Source organism: Nyctibius grandis, chromosome 3 (assembly GCF_013368605.1).
Source record: "Nyctibius grandis isolate bNycGra1 chromosome 3, bNycGra1.pri, whole genome shotgun sequence".
In the NCBI taxonomy this organism is placed as follows: domain Eukaryota; kingdom Metazoa; phylum Chordata; class Aves; order Nyctibiiformes; family Nyctibiidae; genus Nyctibius; species Nyctibius grandis.
Genome location: NC_090660.1, coordinates 5390030 through 5412609, shown reverse-complemented (window position 1 = coordinate 5412609; position 22580 = coordinate 5390030). Strand labels below are relative to the sequence as shown.

At 36.9% G+C, this 22580-nt stretch overlaps 1 protein-coding gene across 1 annotated transcript in view; it reads left to right on the top strand.

The window, feature by feature from the left end:
- CTDP1 (CTD phosphatase subunit 1) overlaps positions 1 to 22580 on the top strand; it is a 114223-nt gene that overhangs the window by 66777 nt on the left and 24866 nt on the right. Inside the window, exon 12 of the mRNA XM_068396911.1 lies at positions 10019 to 10206. Within this exon, the coding sequence (XP_068253012.1) occupies positions 10019 to 10206 (188 nt within the window). The remainder of the gene's footprint in view (positions 1 to 10018; positions 10207 to 22580) is intronic.

Below are 22580 nucleotides of genomic sequence, written 5' to 3'. Positions count from 1 at the left end.
ACAGTTTATCCTTCCAGTGCCATCTTTCTAGAAGAAAATATTTTGTTTCGAAGTGACTTAAATTCAGCCCAAATCTCTTAATACAGACTTTGTGTATTGTAGGAAAGTTTAATTGTTCACATGCATTATGTCATAATATCACCTCTTAAAGCGTGTTAAAAAACTTGCTAGCTTTTTTGAAGACATGGGTAGTAGCGTCTTGCTCCTCAAGTAACTGTTCCAAAACATTCAGGTGGCAAGAATATACATAAAAAGCTATTCAGTTCATTCAGACAAAAAAATGCGAAATGAAAAGTTTTCATAAACAGAGGAAAAAATTAAGATCAAAGATAAGCTAAAAATTATTAGATTAGCTACCGTATTTGGAAAAAATTTTCCTGATGTCAAACTAAGTGGATTCTTTTCTATCCAGTAAGAAATAGCCTCATAGCTGCTTATAGCTATGGAAGCTAGAAGAAATTAATATTCTTAACTCATTTCAGCCAGACTTAATAATAGGCTAAGAAACATTGGGAAGAGGCACCAAGAAGTGCAGAAATCGAGGCCTAAAATAGTTTTTTTCTTCTATTTAAGCTCTTGCAGCTGAGCTATACAAGTGCTGCGGAGTACATCCAACCAGTCTAGTCAGTGAGGTTTCAACTGATCGCTCCTAGCGTGTTTTCTGTGATCACCCAACTAGGCTTGGAGAGGAGGAAAGGGTCTCACTTGACTCTGTCTTATCACATCTGTATTTGTTCAATGGTATTTAGCTGTTAATGACTGGATAAAGTAATACTAGGCAAACCATGAAAGTGGTGTTGCGAAACTAAGCTATACTGTGTAGCAGAGTGGAAGAACATTACTCAGCTGAAAGGCTGTTTGCTACTGAGGAGGCAGCGTTCCTCAAGTGTGAGCAGAGGATTGCTTCTCTGCAAAGAACCCCAGGACAGACCTCTTCCTACTACTGGCTTTTTGTCTTAGCTAAAGCCGGAACTTTTCATAAGTAATGGTGAGTAACAGACTAAAAACACATTCTTTTTTTTGAAGGGTAGCTGTAGATTATCCTCTTACTCACTGGCCTTTAACTCATGTTTTTGGAGCCTTTTCTGGTATTTTGGCATGGATATTTTCAGCAGTCGAAATTGAAGAATCATTGCATTTAGTAGGTAGGGAGCTCTTATTTCTGTTTAGGGTATCATTGTTTTAGAAATGCTGCAACCAAAGAAATGGAGCGCTCCACCCTTGCTGCCTCCAGTAGGCTCAGGCTGTCCTTCCTCTCCATCCCGGTCATAAGCTAATGTGCAGTCAAAGCAGAGTTGGAATGCTGTTCTTGTTTTTCAGTGATTCGCGTCGAGTCTATCCTGCTGGATAGGTGAACAGCTGTATTCTGGCCATAGGTATTGTGGTAATTTTTATTTTCTTCTCAGACTTCACCATTTAAAAAACTTACAATGTAGATTTACAGGCCTATTACTATTTAACGGACTTTTGGCAGAGGATTTCTTTTGAAAACAGAATAAAGGAAAGGAAGATTAGAGGTATGGATGGCTTTTTAATCGGATAAAGCCATAGCTTCCAGGCTGCGGCAATGTCACTGACTCAGGAAGGCTTTGGAGATGTCTTTGTATTATCTCCCTTGAGATATTTTATTTTTAGACACTTGGAATTAAAAAAATCATTGTGAATTTTACAATTTGCAACTTTTAGTCCATGCAGACTTATTTTATATTTCAGAAATTGGTAGTTAGGAATGGGCTTTTTTCTCTTTCCAACATCATGAAGTGTTACTGATTTAATTGAATAAAGCAATTTTCATTATGCTAATAGTAATGTTAATGTTTTAGAGGGATTGCCTAGAATCCTTAAGTCAGCACTCGAGGCACCCTAATTACCAAGGAAAGCCTTGACCTCATGTTTCTTTTAGCGCTTTCAAGTATTTGTCCTAAAGATCTCAAAAATGTTTACAAAGTTTCTGCTCAAATCTAGGCATTCCTTTCCAGACGGGAAATTCAGAGATATTCAGAACTTCTAAATGCCATTGTTTGAAGGATTAACAGCCTTACTCGGTCATAAGCAAGGTTACAGGATTGTTATTACTGTTGCATTTTAATAACATCAGTATGCAATCTCTAAATGACATCTTATTTCATTTCTAGTTTAAGTATTAATTGCAGTTGTAAAACCCAAGTGTAGTGAATTGTACAGCTGTAGTCACAGTTACGTTAACTTTGCATCTGCAAAAGCTAAGTGGTCAAATTAATGCAGGCGACCTCTTTGATTCATTTGGTTTTCTTCCCTTCAGTATCTGCCTTTTAGTAGCACGCTGGATTGCCCAGGGCCACAATTAAAATGTGCGCAGGCTTTGTAGCCGATGCTGTGCAGCAGCGTTGTGAACTACTGCTAGTACTGCTGTTACCACTGCTCATTCCCCAGCAGGGTCCCAGTGCAGCCTCCAGGGACTGTCAGTGGGAGCTCCTGGAAGTGACTTCCACATGGTATTTTTAAATTGCTGTTTTTCAAATTCGAGCATAGCAGCTGAGCTCAGAGGAGAGCCAAGGCTTAAAGCTTTTTTTTATCACATAATTGCTTTTCATCCTAAAACTGGTAGATTATTACCAGAGGCTGCTAATTCTTCTATGTGCAGTTCAATAACAGTAGATCAGTGGAATTCCAGATCACGAGTCCCAGGAAGCACATGTCGCAGGTTTGGTTTTGCTCTCATTCCAAAGGCCCGACTTCTAACATAACTCAGAAATCTGTTCACTGCCTAAACTACAAAAAGCCATCCGTGGATAATTCCCCTGCACAGAGGAAAAAGGCAATCACCTCCCACTTCAAAAATATACCATAAGATATTTAGAAAAGCAAGATGTATTTTAGATAATACATTTTGAGAATGAAGATCTCTTATTCTAGGACTTCTGCTGCCAAAGAACGGAGCAGTAATGTCTGATTATTTCATTAATGCTGTTGTGTTACAAAAACACAGTAAAATGTTTTAATGATTCCTTAATTGATAATGAAGAAACTACTGATTTTTTTTTTTTTTTTTTATGGGGAGTCTTTTTCCTGAAAGGTAGAGAGAAACAAAAAAGTGTGGTTATGAATATAAGAACAAAGAACAAGAATAATTAAATACAGTAGATGGTAAAATTATGAGGAAAAGTAAGTTCCTTTATTTTGAAACTAATTGGATGTTCTGAAAGCTTGTCATAAAACCATTTTTAAATCATTAAAAACAGATTCTACTTTGAATTTTTTCTCCAGTGTGAATAACTGTGGTTGTCTGTAGTTATTAAGATAAATTCACTTGACTTCAGGTATTTTTTTTTTCTCTCTATAAAAGGTTTGTTTGCTTTTGTAATTTCAGTGTAATTTTGTCTTTAAGTACAACTACATCTTCGTTACACTTTGGTGTTGATATTGCTCCTTTTTTGCTATTTGGCTTCGTTAGAAATTAAAAAAGATTTTGTAGGTATATTGCTGAATTCAGCCCCTTTTATCAAGGATACAATGTAACACAAATCGTTTGCCTTTTAAAATATATGTAAGAACTTGATTAATGCTGTATTTAGTAGAAGGCAACTCAACATTCAAATAAGACAGCCATCGTAGAACCTTACTCAGACATACAACGTTGCTCTAACTAAGATCTGATCTTGCTTAAGTTTTACATATGGGTAAGATCTGCATCATGCTCTCTAGCACAGAACCAAGCAGGATTTGAAATTGAAGATAGCTGCCTGCAAAAGTTAAATGACCTTGTGCTTGACTTTCTCCCTGATGCTCATGAAGGTGCTTTATCAGTCCTGTCACAGCCCCTCACTCTTCTTTGCTAAAGTGCTTTTTCTGTGTGTCAAGGGATTAAACTTTCCCAGTCAGTTGCACAAATCTCATTTCTCCTGCCCTGTTCTTGATAAACCTTTCCTTGCTTTACCAAATGTCTAGTGTATGACTTGATGAGCTTGAGGAAAGAGAGGACAAGCATTTGTGAATATGGTATAATAATAATTTGTCAGGCAATTGTATGCTGTGTTAGTGTCGGCAACTAGGCAGCCTTGCTTGAACCTTTTGAAGAACATTTCTTTTAAGAAGAGTTCATTCTTACCATCTTTGACTGTGATACTTTCCAAGTGAAATATTCTCAGTGACCCACATTGCTGTGGGAGAGCATACAGCTTGTTTGTGTGTTCAGAAGCATTACTTCCAAACATGCTTCCAAGCATGGCTGGCATCGCATCTTCCAGGGCTGCAGCACTGTGGTAGAGTACTGTTGGGTGACCTCTTCTAAGCTGGGTTATGGGAAGATAACTGCTTCTTCTTTGGAGTTATCAGTATCACAGAATCAACCAGGTTGGAAGAGACCTCTGGGATCATCGAGTCCAACCGTTGCCCTGACACCACTATGTCAGCTAGACCATGGCACTAAGTGCCATGTCCAGTCTTTTCTTAAACACCTCCAGAGATGGTGACTCCACCACCTCCCTGGGCAGCCCATTCCAATGTCTAATGACCCTTTCTGAGAAGAAATTCTTCCTAATGTCCAACCTGAACCTCCCCTGGTGAAGCTTGAGGCTGTGTTCTCTTGTCCTGACGCTAGTTGCCCGGGAGAAGAGGCCGATTCCTACTTCACTACAACCTCCCTTCAGGTAGTTGTAGACTGCAATAAGGTCACCTCTGAGTGACCTTACTGACAGTACTGTATTTATTCCTGCTAACTACTTGATAATGAGGAGTTAGTAAACTTTTTACAATATTATTTCCATCTATTTTGCCACTGAAGGAACAGTTTTTGTTTTCATGCCTCTGTGCTGGAAGGTTAGAAAGTTCAGTGGACAGCTCCAGCAAGATGGAGCCACCACTCTCTCTGATTTGATTTGCAACCTAATACAGTCGTTCACTGTTAATTTCACAGGCTCAAAAGTGCTTTTTTAATTTGTAATTTTTAATGTCACTTTTCCTATCTACTCTTTCTCTGGCTTCTCATTGTACTGCTGTGTTAAAGTTCCTGAAAGAGTCTGCTGATTCCTCTAACATTTCATGTAAAATGTATGTAAAAACTCTGCTGATCTACTAAAAAGCAATAGTTTAGGACAAAGAAGGGAATGTTGGAAGTGGAGGTAGGGGTAAAGATTATAGGATCAAATGGAGAATTATGGGAGCTTGTAAAAGCAAGCTCTCTGTCCTCTGGGGAAAACTTTCGTGTTCCACAAACAGTATGCCCACCAGTTCTGCTGGAGAAAAAATGAATTACATGGAAGAGCATCTTTTGGCAGTATTGCTAATGCACTGCAAAGCAAATAGGATGTTAATAGCATTTGGAAGGTGCCCACGTTTCAGGGACAGCTTTCTAATGCAGATTTGGCTTAAGATACTTTATAGATGTAATTGAGGATAGAATTAAAAGGCATTGTTTCATGTTCTCTGCCTGTTCATGCACATTTACTTGATAATTTTTAAAATATGTGCAGTATATTTACAGCCTCGAGCAGTTTGTGTCCTGTAGCTTAGAAGTAATCTGTAAGACCAAAACACTAGCTTTTTACTTTTTTAATAACAAAAATAATCTTCATAGGAGTCACGCAAGTGTGTAGGAGATCAGTCCCAAAATATGTTTTGGTAAAGAGAGAAAATGTCAAGCAAAACCATCCCCAAACACTGAACTGTTTTGGTTCTTAGGAACAATTTTGAGCACACTGGGATTTCAGGATGTCAGCAATGTATTTAAGTATCAAAAAAGTTTTGGGCCCCTCACTACAAGAAAGACATTGAGGTGCTGGAGCGTGTCCAAAGAAGGGCAATGAAGCTGGTGAAGGGTCTGGAGAACAAGTCTTCTGAGGAGCAGCTGAGGGAACTGGGGTTGTTTAGCCTGGAGAAAAGGAGGCTCAGGGGAGACCTTATTGCTATCTACAAGTACCTGAAAGGAGGTTGTAGCGAGGAGGGTGCTAGTATCTTCTTTCAGGTAACAAGCGATAGGATGAGAGGGAATGGCCTCAAGTTCCTCCAGAGGAGGTTTAGATTGGGTATCAGGAAAAATTTCTTCACAGAAAGGGTTATCAAGCATTGGAACAGGCTGCCCAGGGAAGTGATGAAGTCACCATCCCTGGAGGTATTTAAAAGAGGAGTAGATGTGGTGCTTAGGAGCATGTTTTAGTGGTGGACTTGGTAGTGTTAGGTTAATGGTTGGACTCAATGATCTGAAAGGTCCTCTCCAACCAAAACAATTCTGTGATTACATTAGTATCTGCAAGTTCTTCCTAAGATGCAATGTATTCAACACAATCTCAAATACGTGCTTAGGAGAGACAGGCTTTATGCTGAAATGTAGTTGGTTTTTATCTGTGCTTACTGTCAATACCAGTTCAATTGTTTCCATTGCTAACAGTGAACAGTCATTTTTGTGGCAGTAGAAACAAACCTACAGAACGCTCTGTAAATACTTGTTTTTTTCTGGTTTTCCCTTAAATTATGCAGTCAATTGGAGCAAAAGTATAATTTGTCTTTTGGAAAAGACTGGGGGGTGGGGGTAGTGTGTATGTTCCGTGCAAAACTGGAGCACAAAATGAACAGCTGTCCATCAAACCTATTCTATTTGTAGAATTTTCTGTAATTCCAGTAAAGAATTGATTCACAGCATTCTACTGCTTTTAGGAGAGATCATTTAGGTAGGTACATGTGTAGTCCTGTTGCTAAGTTAGTTAGTTTCTCAGTTCTATTAAAACTTAAATTTTTAAATACTTGCTAGTTTAAAAACAAGAATTAAAGTTTATTCACAGCTCCTTTTTTTTTAATATGTAGTTTACATTACTGCATATGTAATCACTTCTTCCAAGAAATGTAAAGCATCATGATAGATCTCTGTCATATCCATAATGCTGTCCCAAAACATTGCCTGTAAATTATCTTTCTAACAAATTGAGGTTGCTCATGACAGTTTCTTTTTGGGTGTTTTCTCAGAGTCTTGATTCATTTTGAATGTGTAAACTCAGCTTCTGGAGTAAGAACATTTTCCAGCTGACCTGGTTTGTTAATACTACAGAAGGTTTCTTTTTAACAAAGCCTTAGGTACTTCACAGCTCATAATCAGAGAATATGAGACTGAAAATCTCATTGCTCTTTGTTCTCTATATTTTGGCTGCATGAAGTTATGCTGTGTTCCTCCTAAATGAGAAATAAAATAGCTTTGTCAGCTGAGGACTTCTGTCTTTTATAATCAGGTATTTAAAAGAATTGTCAGACTTTTTATTCTCTTGCTACATGGAGCAATTTGTCATCTTCAAGGGATGAATCATTTTTCTTTTTCAATGTTAATAATTCTTGCTGTGTTATAAAAGTCTTTAAGTATTTTAAAGATAGCTGCTTTACATCCCCTCACTGTATCTTATCAGTAAGATTTGGTACTAGGTGGCATTTTCTACTGCAGTGTTATGTGTTCCATTTGTATTAATCATATAAAATATAACGTTATAAGCAGAAGTTGTAGGGTACATCAGTATCTGTCTTGGTCTGAACCAGATTGAAAGTTTCCTCTGTTCTTTAAGGTTTTTTATTTATTTAGAGTTAGTGAGGTGTTTAAATAGTTGCTGCTTAAATATTAATGTGCTTTTTTTGCCTATTAATTTGTTCAAGTGAAGGGGTTAAATTTCGCTGCCTCGATGAAAACATAGTTTATTTTCCATTTCTTTTGAGAATTCAAGATGGTAATCTTTATATTTTTCAGCTCAATTTGCAATTTAGTCAATAGTTAGGCAGGAATCTGTATTTTGGGTGCCTTTCTAATTAAAGTGGTTTAATTAAGGGACCATCCCACATTAGTTGTTCTCATATGCAAAGATGTTAAAAATTTGCCCTGTTTCTGTGATTTATATGTGCATTTTAAATACCCTTCTACAGAAATGGGGCATGCATGTGTACAACTAACTTAGTAATTCTAGTATTAAATGGCATTCCAGACTTCAAAAGAATAATGTCATCTTTGTGCAGAACGAAAGAAAAGACATGGCAATAACTAGACTGCTAGTCTGTCAGAACTGTTCACACAAAGTAGATTTTGAGAAGACTATACAAGTTCAGTTTGTGAGAGACATCTGTAACACTGAATGTCTATCAACTTAACTTTGTCCTTCGAAAACCTTAACATATTTTGTAGTGAGAACGTAATTTTGAACATATGACTTTCTGGAAAAGCATTGCTTTTGGAATGACGGAATATAATTTTAAATCGAAGACTTACTGGAAAGGAGTTGTTAGAGCTCCATTTGACTGTCAGTTGCTGGCTGTGTTGGTTACAGTGAGTATCTTCTAACAAAGCCATACAGGCATGGTGTTCCTGCCATCCCAGCCCAAAATGTATTACCTAAACACCCGAGACTTTCTGTGTTTTCTGTACACACCAAAAAATCCCCACCCCGTGTACTTTCCATGCTTTTACCAGGTTCACTGTTGGCTTAAATTGTAGATCTAAGAAGCTTGCAAGCTACTTTTAATTTTGTATAAAGGCTTTTCATCCAAGGATAGTATAGTCTGGATTTTTAAATCCAGTTTTAAAGCTTGAGCTGTAGAACTGTTCTGAAGTCAACAGGAGTGTGATGGGAGTCACCTGTGTTCTTGGTGAAATTGCCCTATGGAGCACCTTCATCATCTTTGGTCATGCCTTTTCTCACCCTTTTAGGACAACAGAAAAAGAAATTAAATAGGTCTTTGGCTGTTACCAAACGTCTATATTTTCTATTTCCTCTCCTTCCTTGCTTGCAAGCTCTCCCTTGAGTTCCCTTTCTCTGCAAAAAGTATTTCATTTACCTCTATCATATTTCCAGTAGAGTTCTGGCAAGGGGTAGATCTTTTGCATTTAGTTTGATAAACAGAGGGCAGCTTTGACTTCCCTTCTGTGCATATCAAAGTAAGCAAAGAAATTAGAGATGCATTTATGAAGGACCAGATGTGACTTTCTTACAGCTTCCTTCTAACTTTTTGAATTATCAGTGTAAAATCTTTTGGTCCGTGTTCATATACAGAGTTTTTCTTCTTGATAAAGCAGGTGTGGCATTAGTGAGAACAGAGAGTGCTTGTGAAGCATATTTTAACTTATGCTGAGATAAGCTGCTTTTAGGAAAAATTCTTAAATATCAGTAGAGAAAGCTACTCGCACGTAGCTTCTTCCCATGTCCTCTGCCATTCGCAAAAATAGAGAGACTGTGGGATCTTCACCTACGTTTTCTCATGTTTTCAACTCTTTTTGAAGGTTGAATGCCAACTCAAAGAGAATATAACCTTTTGAAGCTCAGCAGGGTAGCTCATGAGTATGGTTTGCTTTTAATGATGGTTTCAGCAGTTCCAGGCCTGTCAGAGCAAATTAGCCTGTTCTTAGAGGAGTATCAAATCATATGCTAACTTTTCAGAAGCAAAGGCCAAACAATTATTTAATGAAATGTGTAAACAATCTGATGGATTTGCCTTTATTAATTAGCATAAGCAGACAATCTGGTTAGGATGGGGTTCTGTGCATTCCTTTCCATTCGTACGGTATTATTTAGGAATACACTTCTTTAAAGTTATATATCTATCAAAGAATACCTGTAAATATAATAATACTTATTAGCTAGAGATTTTGATATGCCTTGCCCAAGTGATTCTATATGTTACAACAGTATAAAATATGTACACTAAAAAGTATATTATTGTAATTTACAAGAGTGTAAAACATCTATCCCTTTAATTTCATGACAGCGCTTTTTTCATAATACAGTTTCTTGTTTACAGCTGTTCTTGTTATAATAAAGTGCAAACACCTTCAAATGTGACTGTATCATGTATGTGATTATATGTATATCTAAAGTTAAACATAGACTAAATATATCTAATTTGGATAGAATGTTGCTAGAGCTGTTACAGAAACCGTGTTGAAGACATTGGGGTTTAATTTGAATTTTCAAGGAAAGTTGAAGCATATTAATGATTATTTAAGAGAAATCCAGTCTCTTGGAAAGACTGATATAGAATAGTCCGTTAGAGAATACACTGACTCTCCACTCTTTGGCAGGTGGATGACATCTTAGGAGAAGGCAGTGATGAAAGTGACAGTGAAAAAAAAAAGCCAGAAGAGGAAGGTGAAAAACCTCAGATTAGTGTAACAGAGACTCTAGGAATGAAAACAGATCAGAGACCTGGATCATCATCGTCGTCATCATCATCATCAAGTGAAAGAGGCTTAACAGGCAGTGTACCCAGGTATGAGTTTTTCAAATGTAAAAAGAAGCGTTAATGATGTTTCATTGTGTTCATGCACTACTCAGCATGCTTTTTGGCAATGCAATCTTTGTTGTTGTTAACCTCTGTATGTAGGTAACTTTTCATGGTAACTCTGTGAAATTGTCGTGCTTACCTGCGCAATGTTTCGGGATTGATTTAAGAAAATGGTCGCAGTAAATGTCTGTTGAGAACCAGGATGTCGCCTATTTTGAAAGAACTGAAGACCACTGAACCGCTCTTATTTTAAAGTAGTCTGGATCCTGAATCAGATATAGGACAACATCCTCTGCAGTGTTACTTTAAGTAAAATAAAGCATGGTTTTGGAAAGCTACGTTTTTTTCATCCTGAATTTTTGAGATATTTTTATATGGGAAATTCATAAAAATGAGGTTGTTGAGATGACTTTCTGCTTTAGTATCTTAGAAAGAAATTTAAACTTGCTAGTCTCTTCTGCAAAAATGATTTTGGTGTCCCACCATTAACTTTTGAATGATGACTGTCAAACAATTTGCTAGTAAACTAGAACTTGATAAAATAAGTGCATATTTTAAATATGTTAAGGAATGGTTCTCAATCTGCAGCCCCTTAATAGTTTTTAAGCCTAACAATATATAGACATCAATATAAGATGGAGATTATAGTAGTTTTAATTTAGAATTGCTGGGATCATAATCCTATACCACAAAGTGCTAAAAGTGCAAACATGATTCAGGTGTGCATTGTAGTTTCTTTCTGCTGTCATAACCAGACTGTTCTCACTCATAAGAATTTAAGCTCTAATAGTTTTTCCTTAATGGAGGATAATATAAGTAGTAGCACTTAAGCAACTTATTTGCATTGTTTTAACTTTTGTGAGCTTTGTTTTAGCGCACAAAGAATATGTGAGAGAAATTGCAAAAACCACCACAGAATGTGATATATAAATATTCATGAGGAGAATTTGATTGGGGTAGCAAGGTTGCTGTGTGTTAGGAGTTTAATGGAGAAAGAGCTACATGGGAAGCTTGCACAGGCCCTGTAGTTTATCATGGGTATTTCTAATCATTGAGCATCTTCAGAAACATGTCAGTATGAAAGGTATAAGAATTTAATCTGTCTCACATGCCTAGAAGAAAAATTCCCTCCTAAATGAAGTTTGGAAGAGGAAAGGCAAGCCAGTGATGAATATTTTTAGAATACCCTTTGAAGCAGCAAGGCATGGTGGTGGCATGTCACTGTTAATTCATCATAATACTGTGATGTTTTGTTGTGTAGAAAATGCACCAAATTCTGAAAAACAAAAGGCAAAGAGAACCGTATTAAGGAATATTGTTTAGGGTTATTGCTAAATACTACTCCCCATGTATGGTTTACAAAGATAGAGCACGTACATTTGTAACTAACTTTTGCTCTATATAAGGAAGTTCACAAGTAAGCTTGGCAATACTTCTGCGCTCTGAAGCCGTGTAGAGGTAGTAGTGTTGTTGCTAGAATAAAGTCTTTGAGCAGCTTCTTAAGTAACTTTTCTATTTTTGACCTTTCTACTTCTTAAGAGTTTCCCTGTCAGTTTGTTAAATTGCATCCAGGATTGAACCTGAATGGAGTGCTGGAAAACGTACAAAGTGCTGGTTCAGATGCTGACCCAGTGTCTGCTAGGCAGGAAATTCTGCTTGATAGAAAGGAGCCTCTGCCTATCATGCTAATTTCATTTTAAGTTTGGAATTTTAAATTGACATTTTCGTGGTCAGCCAGTGTTGCATGTGCTAAAGAGATACTGTACCAGAGGGGTAATGTAAGAACAGTTGTTAAACAGCAGGATTAAAATCTCCAGGACGTTAGTCCACTCCAACACGAATACTAGCTACAGTTTCTGGAGGCCACATTTCTAAATCCAAGTATCCCAAGCATATACATCCCAACAAGATCTGAAGTTTCTGTTCTGAAAATTGGAGTCTTTAGGATGTTAGGAACATGAGGCTGAAATTGTATTTAATTTTAAATTATTTCTGCTCTGTCATATAGCCTGAAGTCATGAGTTATTTGTTACCATGAACACCATCACCTCTTGCCACATAAAGAAAACAGAGGCTTTGTATTCCAAAGGCCAGTCCTAACTATTCATTATGTAAATCCACCCTGGACAAGCTGTTTAAATCATATTTCACAACTTGTTTTGATCACCCTGATGTCCATATTTTAGTTACTAATGTTTCCAGAAAACAAAAGATGAACAAGAGAAAGGCAGTCCAAATATGATCCAGAACTCTCATGTTCTGGCTCGGCTCATTCCTAGGAGAGATGAGACCTGCAGAGACTGTAGGTTTCTGGTAAGCAATGCTCAATTGTGCCATTACACCTTTCCAGTTGTTACGGGCACTGGAACCATGTAGCACTTCTGTTTAATGCTGTCTTCAGTCTTGAAATCTACAGAATACCTTCGTCATTTCTCTGATTGGTGCCACTTCTAAAATTTTCATGGATGGAGAAAAAAATCTTTGAGAAATCTAATATCTACTTTTTGTTTAGAGAATTTAAAGGAGGTAAAGAAGTTTTTATTTTTAAATAGTCTTGATCTTCCTGTAGACAGTATTTTTCTGAGCTGCTTCTTATCTAATTTTTTTAAAATAAAAGAATCGCCGTTAGAGCTCTGATCCAGCTTTTATTGAAGCAAACAGGAGCCTGACTTCAGCAGGAGCTGTACTTGAGCCCCCTCACAGCTCTACTAAAATTTTCTACTTAGAATGAAATTCTACTTAATGTAGTTGAAACATGTCACACATTAAACTTATTGCTGTAAGTTATGAATAAGGAGTTATAAATCATGGAAGTGCACAGATGTTTTTTTAATAAGTATTAGTAATGACTAAGGATACATGATATGAAAAAGCTTTTGAGACTAGTACAAATAGAATTTGTTCATAAGAGAAAATGGAATATTTTACTTCCATAGCATAGTACATACCTAGCAACAAAAGGCATCTAATTAGTTGAGATATTTCAAGCTTCAAGTTGTCAGTGCAGTTTGCTTTACTTTTCAAGTGCATTTTGATTTCTCTGCTGTCTTCACTGAGGCTTGAGTGACAGTAAACACATTTGCAGTTGTCATTTCTCTTTATCATCTTAAACTTGCATATTGTGAAGAGGTTGCCATAATAATATGTATTGAACAAATATATTCCATGTTAGTACGCTTTAATACTTGTCTTTGTAGGAAGAGGAAAAATCAGGTAGAAGGCTGTGGCAGTCTCAAAAGAATATATTTGGTAAAAGGATGGACAGGCTCATGAAACAAATAATGCCCTTGAGAAAATTAGTCGAGCTGTATGTCAAAGGGTGGGGTTTAGCCTCTTTCAGTTTGTAGATCCTGGAAATTTCTAGTGGAGATGTGAAGCCCTGTACAGCAAATATAAGTGTGCTATGTGTCTATTGACTTGCATGTTTTCTGATGTAGAGCAGACTTTGAAAATAGCTAATGAAATGCTTCAGTTGTATTACTGAAGCTAGGAAATTGGGTGCATTTAATTTAATAAATTGAAGTGTTAAAGGAACTAGGGCAGCAAAACAGGAATTTGAGATGTTCTGTCTCTGTCGCTGTGGCATGCCATATATCTGTGGCATGTGGTTTTCCATAATACACCTACAATTTCTTCTAAGATATTGGAAGTATTTAGTGGTGAGTGGGAGGTAGCAGAAAAAAGAAAATCACGTAATACTAATTTAGTTTCTGAGTACTTATGTTCATGTGAGATGCTGAACTGATAGTCCAGATGAACCCTTGCGTTTCTGTGTTCCTATGTTCTAGTGCAGGGTTTGGAGTCAGGTTCTAATTCTTGACGGGAAGGACATGATGGAAACCTTCAGATTTTTGAAGGATAGCTCGTGCTGCAAACACCCTGATGTGCCGTATCTCTTTATGTGCCTCACTTGTGCCTGAGGAATTATGGTCCGAGCAGAAAGTACTTTAAACAATGGGAAATGAGCCCAGCAGTGACACTGAAGTAAAAAATAATGTAGTTCATTTTCCTATGCTGTAATATTAGTTTTCATAGAATCAATATGTTGTAATTTTTAACAACTTTTAAGTAGGAAACTGAACTGCTGTTAGTAGTCACTATAAGGAGAGTCTTCCTCAGAGGTCTCCAGTTTCTAATAAGCTTAAGGTCTTGCTATACCACGGGAAGTTGCGGAGAAGTGAAGGAGTGGAGGCTGCTCCTTTGCAGGAAAGACTATTTGGGTGTTGGGACTACTGAAAGCTTCCAGGTCTTGTGCGTGAGGCCTCCCTGAAGCACAGGGGGTTGGAGGCAGCCTGCTGGTTTTGCATCCCTCTGCTGCCAAAGCACAGTTCACAGCACATCCATGGGCTTTTGCAGCTTGGTATTTAGTAAAGGGCAGTTTTCTAGGGTGGGTTGTTTTTTTTGTTCTGGTTTTTACACAGATTGGCTACCAACATGAGACCTTCCCTTGAGGGTGAGGGGGAATGAAGGAGCAAGGTTGCAAACAAGGAACAGATTGATGCAGTGATGCAATGAAGTGTTTGAGTGGATTATTTTAGTCATGAAAGGTTACAGCTAAAAAGTATGGTGGTTATTTGAAGTATGGTCATAAACCACGCTTTTGTCTCTATCTATTGTTAAGCAGTTAACTTTATTTAGACTTCGCATACGTCAGACAGGTTTGATCGTGTATTCGCTGAGGACCTGTATGGATTTTTCATTTGATTTTCATAGGTTTTGTTCAGGTTCCCAGTGCGCTCTGTTTTTATTAATAAACTTCTGTCTGAATACTCTCAATTCTCAGTGCCAAGGCCAGGTTTTTTACAGTGTTTAGTTCCAGTCTTGGTAATTTCAGCTTGTGTAAATCTGATGTAAGGGCTAGTGGTTGCTCTGCTGAGAATTTCTTTACTTTGGAATGGAAATTTCAATATTTGTGTTAAGACATGTTTTTTAGCTTAAGAAGGAAGTATTCTCCTCTGAATAACTAGCAAGAAGAAATCTAATAACTAGAAGTGATATCTGATATATTAACAACAAAATTTTGTTTGCAGGATTTAAACTTCCTTTACAAAAGTACAGCTCAGTGAAATGTTTTCTTTAGCAAAATTTCTTACTGATAATTTCTGCATCAGTCCCAAGCAGATGATATTTTTGACTGATGCAGAAATCATAATTTTAAGAACAAATGGGTAAATTATAGAAGATATATATGAAATACTACTTTAGGCTTGGACTTCAGCTTATTTCAAACATCTGGAATGCCTTCTGCTTTTGTACATTCATATTGTGAGTTTCTGATGTGTATTTCTTACTAAATTCAAGAAAGAAGCATTTTAAGTTACTTTCTTTCAGGGAGCCTCCACTCTTTGAAACTCTACATAAAATAAATCTTTGAACTCTGGTTGAGCTAAATTATTTTACTTATTTTTGGCTGTCTGATCACAAAGAGTCTGCATATTAAAGCTGTCCTTTGAGTTCTTCCAAAACAGATTTTGTTAATCAGCCCATTCTTTGTTGTCTTAATAAATGAGAATAGTGGTTTAATTTAAAGTACAGCTGTGTTACATGTTTCACTATGTAAGGTAAAACTTCAGCTATCTATAGAAAGGGCTTTCTAGATAATAATCAAGGAAAACTGAGCTCAGAATCTCAGAAATCCCTCAGTTGTCTTTTCTGTACCCTTTTACTAGACTTTTAAAAGGAGCAGCGGTATTATATATACTACCCTAAGAATGTCTTCGATTTTAAGTGTTCTCCTTTCTTCCAAATATAATAGCACTTCCTTTCAACAGCCACTCTGCTAGACGACAGAAATTATAGTTTTGCTTTCTTGCTGCCAGAAAAGACTGCTGCAAACTCCTGTGCAAAATTTTGTTGATGACACCTTTCATCGTAATTGAACCAGTATATTCACTGTCACTATAACTTTCTTCCAGTTCCTAGTCTTGAGACACTCAGCTTTGAGAATCTTGGGACCTAAGTTTTTACAGCTCAGTGTTTCCCAGGTGGTCAGCCTTGCATTTGTTATTCATAGTCGTCTGAAATGTTTTCAAAAACCATTTCAGTGACAATCTATTAAAAATGTATTAAGGAACTAACTGGTATATGGTCAAAGTCTTGTTGAAAGTACCCTTAATAGCCAACAGCACATCTCAAATATGGCTGACAAAATAATTGTAGAAATTCAAGCATTTTGCCAAAGAATGGTGGTCCTCTGTTTTCTTATCACAGAATCAACCAGGTTGGAAGAGACCTCTGGGATCATCAAGTCCAACCGTTGCCCTGACACCACCCTGTCAACTAGACCATGGCACTAAGTGCCATGTCCAGTCTTTTCTTAAACACATCCAGAGATGGTGACTCCACCACCTCCCTGGGCAGCCCATTCCAATGTCTAATAACCCTTTCTGAGAAGAAATTCTTCCTAATGTCCAACCTGAACCTCCCCTGGCGAAGCTTGAGGCTGTGTCCTCTTGTCCTATCGCTAGTTGCCTGGGAGAAGAGGCCAACTCCCACTTCACTACAACCTCCCTTCAGGTAGTTGTAGACTGCAACTACAAGCAACTCATTGCATTGTTTCATAAGTCTTAGTGTTATTACACTGAACAGTCTTCTAGAATTGCTCTCTAAATGATGCGAGAGTATACTGTTGATTTGATCTTTACAATATAGAAAAGCTGAAGATCTGAATTTAGAAATATGGGTGGTTTAAAGTCAACCTTTCCTGCTTCCTGGATCACTTGCTGCATCAGCATAGCTTACTTAATTGTCAAGCAGTCTGTCCGGTGAAGAGCCTCTCTGTAAGGCCACCCTAGACAGAGCACATTGTGTGAAGTTAATTTTAAGAATTACATCTTTCATTAGCTCCTTTCACTTGAAGTAGATTTTATTTAAAGGGATACTCAGTGATGGCTAACTGCAGAATGAAAAGGGGATCAATATTTCTGTGTTTGGTCAACACTTGGATGTTCAAGAAAACATTATGCTTGGTTCTGGAGAGAGCAAATCCTAAAGTAAACAATTACTCACCATTGTAGGTAACTGGAAAATATTGTTCATCTGAAGAAAAAAATTACTTTATTTTGCTCTCATTAATGTATCTTTTCCCAAGTAATTGCTTCAGACATTTAATCTGAATCTCTGTGATGTGTGGTTATTGTGAACGACTTAAGTTTCTGGAGCAGTAAAGTTTAGTCATGCATAATACTGAGGTCCTTTTGTAAGTCTCCCATTCAGATCTCCCTCTATAAGACCTGGACTTAATTATTGGGAATGGCCTAAACTGGAGTATCAAGTCCTTTTCTAAAACTGCACTGTGGTTTTGGCTGTGGGCCTGCCATGTCAATGGCTGTGGGATAACAGAGGAAAAAGTCTCATGTTAAAGACTGCGTTCCCACAAAACTCGCTATGTCTATCTTTGTATTGCAGAAGCAGCATTTCAGTTAAGCGTTGGTGAATTATGTTGAATCTTGCAGCTTGTTTGGGTGGTTTAAGATCTCTGCATGGAATTAAGATTGCTGGAAAACTTCAGAAAGCAAATACAGCCCATTTGTTGATACTGGCAATGAGATAAGGAATTCACAATCAAACAAAATACGTTTGATAGGAGCAGCAGCTCATTATTCTTCCTTGATGTAATTTAGTAAATAAATGTAGTTTTCCTACTTGAATACTACATTTTAATGAGCACCTCACTCCATTTTGGTGAGATCCAGCAGGTTTCCTCACTAAAGGAAGAAACCCACTCGCCTTTGAAGACAATGGATAATCATTGAATAGGGGGAAAAAAACAGACCTAAACTCTACAAAATTAAAGATTCCTGACAGGCAACCACTTCCTCTCCCAGTTGTGGAATAAGCTGATTTGCCTTAAGAATATGCAGTGATAGGTGGTATTTGTCAGCTTGATGGTACTTCCCTGGAAATTCCTATTATTAAGGTGGAGCAAGTAAAGGAAGCTCAATATAGGTGATGTGGTGACTCCAATTTTATAGATTGTTACACTTCTGAAGTTTCAAGTTATTGGGAAAAGTTTTGAGTTTGTTTCACAGAGAACAGCCCAAATTTCTCTCTGTAATTATTACTATGATTAGTCTAATTTCTTAGAAATTCAGTCTAATTCAGCATTCTAAATTCAACATCTGGGAGAAGAAAACATGCTTCAGATAATTAGAGAATGTGATTAATATTTATTTTATATAACAGAAAATTCTGATTAAAAATTTTGCAATGTTACCTCTTGGGTTTAAAACTTAAGTGATATGGGTAATACAACACCTGAACTATCTAGCGTGTTTCAAGTCTGTACAGTACTCTTGTGAAGAGTTTAAGGGGCTATTCAAGAGGGGTATTTTGAGGCATTAAGAACTGAAACTTCTACTAACTTCCTCTTTCCCAAAAGTGTTGATTGAATTCAACTTCCAAAGTGGAAATCTTTGTTGTTGTTTCCTGGTGGTACAAATTGTTCCTGATACAATGGTAGTTCTCATAGTTATAACAAGCTAAGAGTATGTTTAAATGACTGAATTCCCTGGCATTTCTAACAGTTTGGAAGTAAACAGACTTTGTATGTAATACACATAAGCAATTAAAAAATTACTGCAGCTTCAGTTAGTTTTTTTTTCCAGAAGCAATGGTGAAACACTCCAGACTGAAATCCAGGATCAGCTTCTAAAGACAAGTGCTCCTGTTGGCAGCACATCTTGCTGTTTTCACATGAGCCGGCTGTTCTGCATAATTTTAATGTCACTTCTGTTTGGAAGTGATTTTTATAAAGACTCTGAGAAGGAAGACGTCTCTGGGCATGCAAAGCATAATTTGCTTCTGTACTTAACTATCGTCATTGAATTGAGTGTCCACTGTAAACACTGAAGATAAGTTTCCATTTAGGAATGTTTTTACTTGAAAGTTCTCCTGTTATCCAAAATTTCTACATGACAAAATCAATACTGGGGCAATAACAGCTTTTTGAAGCCATTTTAAATCAATCAGTTTGTTTCCTCCAAAGGTTATTTTTCTTTTTTTTGTTGGTTTTTTTTTGTTTGTTTTTAAAAATGTTTCTAGTCCCAAATGCTCTGCCCTCTGTACTATGTTGAAGCAACAACTCATTTTCACTGATTGCCAGCTAGGAAATTGTAGATCCTGGTTCCAGAGGATTGAATAAACAAAACAACGGCAACAAAAAAAGTAGAAGGCACTGATAGATCCTTAAATTAAACAATAAAATCAAAAACACACAGGAAATGAGTGATTGATTGTTGATACTATGGGGTTTTTCTTAGCACAGAATTTTTTTTGAGTTTATATACATTTTCTCATAAAGAGAACTTGATAATGCAGTATCTATACTGTATCCTGCTCTTCACCCCATTTATTCACACTGTTTGACTAATGTTAGAATCAGAATATATTCTCAGAATATTCCTAATTACCTTTATTTAGGGTTGTACTGAAATGCATATAAAACTAACTGCTGCTGTGCACACAAGTGTCTTGTAAAAATGTATTCTAGTGGTGTGAGGAGGTAGGCAACAGAGTTACTACGTAACTATTAAACTGCAGCCTGATAAAGATTTTTCTTTTTCATGTGTGGCAAATATCTAAAATACTTATCCAACCCAAACTTTTTGGTGTTACACCAACTAGAAATCACACTGGTGTAGTGCCAACAAGCCTGTTACATTGAAGTCCTTCTGGACTTAGCTTAAAAGGGCTAAAAAGCAAACTGGGCAGAACGGAGGCTGTGGCAGGTGATAAGTTGTTGTGACGGAAGGCATTTGTCTTTGCAGAAATGGTCCTCGGGTAAACATTGTAATAGGTGGGATCAGTAGCATTAAGTCACCCTACACTTCCTTCTTGTATAACTCCATTTTACTGGCTTGTAACTTTGCCAAACTGCTAGAGCTAAAATACTCTTAGACTGAATCTGTGCTTCACACTTTGTGTTGAGTTTAGAAAAATTAAATAAAAAAAATTCAGCCATTTAAGCTGGGGGGGAGAAAGTTTAAAAAAAAAAAGAAGACCAAAAAACCACGCTAGTTTTCCAGTATTAAAAAAACTGTTTGTGGCTTGGTAACCCTTGCCTTGCTTTTGGAGTGCTGGATCTCAGGTGACAAGTTGCACATGTATCAAGGATGTGCCTTTTTCAGTCCCTCTTGAAAATTGTCTGAATATGGCAAAGTTCCAAGCGTGTGTGTTTCTCCCAACAGTTTATTAGGCATCTGTTAGCCAATCCTTATTCACTTTTTATGCTATTAGTAAAGTGTTTTATACTAAGTATTTCTTGCTGGAGAAACTAAAAGTAGTGTAATCCAGAATACTTAGGATTCTAAAGGTAAAGACATACCCTACAAAACAGGAGTCCTTCAGCTGTAATCTTTGTCTGATTAGGTTAGGATCTGGTTAGTGACCACCTTCAAAGGGTCATTAGGGTTGCTTTAGGCAACTGAAGCACATCCCATCAACATTTAACCACATTCTTTAAGTAGAAAGAACATTATTTCTTTTGATAGCTGATACTTTTGTTTCAAATATATTGTTAAGTTTGATTCTCAGTTTTTTATCTTTGTCCCTCTCTCACATACTCGGTAAAATTGACCTCTCCAAATTTATGTATATCTGAACCAGTCATTCTATCCCCACCTCTACTCAGAGAAAAATAGTTAGTTTGGGGAGGTAGTTTATTTCATCAGCTTTGAATGTCTACATGTAGTAAGGTAAATCTCACCCTTTGATACTTCTTGTCTGTGTTTTAAGGCACAAAAATTTATTTTTAAGATCAAACCCTGCAAAGGATAGCCATACGTGAAAAATGTAGATATAGCCCATGCTTTGTTTTGTTTGAGTATCTTTTTTCATTAAAAGTAGATCTGATTGAAGTGAAATAATGTTCAAGCCCTTAAGTGATTCCTTCCCTATAGCTATCTTTATCATAAAGCTTCAGTATGTACTGGTGAGTTGTTCTAAGTGTCTTTACTCATTGATCTGTAGAGCTAAAATTTGAAAATTAAGTGGATTTTTAAGCAGAAATGTTCAACATTATTAGAATGTAATTGAAAATGCCTAGAGAAGTCACTGACAAACTCAACTGTTACAGTACCATATTGGAAGCATTTTATAATTATCAGTGGAGAATTAAAAAATGCAGAAGGAGGAATCAAGAGCTGCAAATGTTACTCTTAAAATTGCATCTGCTTGCCAGCGTGCTTCTGTTTATCACCCCAGTTATCTTTAAACTAGATTTCTTTTTTTCTTTTTAAAGATGCCAGTCTTATCATTTGACTGTAAACATACTTCTAAAAATCATTCTTATGGGATGGCCTCACAAATTATATATAATGGGTTGTGCTTCATTTGCAAATGTAAGTAACATTGCAGTTTGCTAAGCCAGTCTTTCTTGAGAAGGACTATTTGAAGACTTCTAATAGAGAAAATACCTATTTGAATGTCATAAGTCTGTAAGTTTTCATGCATATTTTCACCAAAATATTGCCTCTAAAATTTCATTTTGATGATATGGAGGGTTACGCTGTACCTGTGTAAAACAGAGAAAAGCAATCATCTTAAAGAAGTGCCTGAAAGAATTTCACGTTTAAATTTTGCCATATGTTGCTCAGTAGACTTGAATCATTGTAGAAGCAAACCTGTAGGCTTCTTAACAAATCAGGAAGTATTTCCACTGTATTTATATTGTTTAAAGCTTTTCCTTGGTTTTAATTGTCATTTGTCTGTTAGGTAACTGCTAGTCTTCCAGTCTGTGTCCGACAGTGCAAGTACAGTAACAGCACGACCAGAAAGACGGGGAGTTCTGTCTCCTCATTAATGAGGTTAAGCATCATTGGTTTTTCTCGTAAAATGCTGAGTTATTCTGTAATTAATTTAAAGCTATGACAGAATATAGTTTTTAAGCAGTCTTATCAGAGAAACTGCTTGGTTTTCTCATTCTGATTATTAGAGCAAAATAGAAGATCCAGCATGACTTCTGCCCCAAAGAAGCTGTCAGCTGCAGTCACTACCTGCATCTGTGTGCCTTCTCTGAGGGGAAGGGCAGGACAGAGAGGTTCTTTTTTTTGCCACTGTGTGAGATCATTTTGTTAGAGCAAAACAACTTTTCTCGTCTGCAGCAACCAGAAGAACTGTGAGGCTTGCTTGTTACTCCTGGCTTGGAAAACAAGTTACTATGCTGACTGCTCCCTGGTCTTCAGTGTCTTCTCATATCAGAAAATTAACAGTTATCTTGTGTTCAAGAGAAGTAAGTCAGTTAGTCAAGCGAGGGGAAAGCAGTGCTTCCTGTGGGGGGGACTACAGAAATTGTTCTTTTTTTCTGCATAATATTCTGACGTTTTTCCACTGGGAAGACATTTAACTTCTAAAAAAGCTAC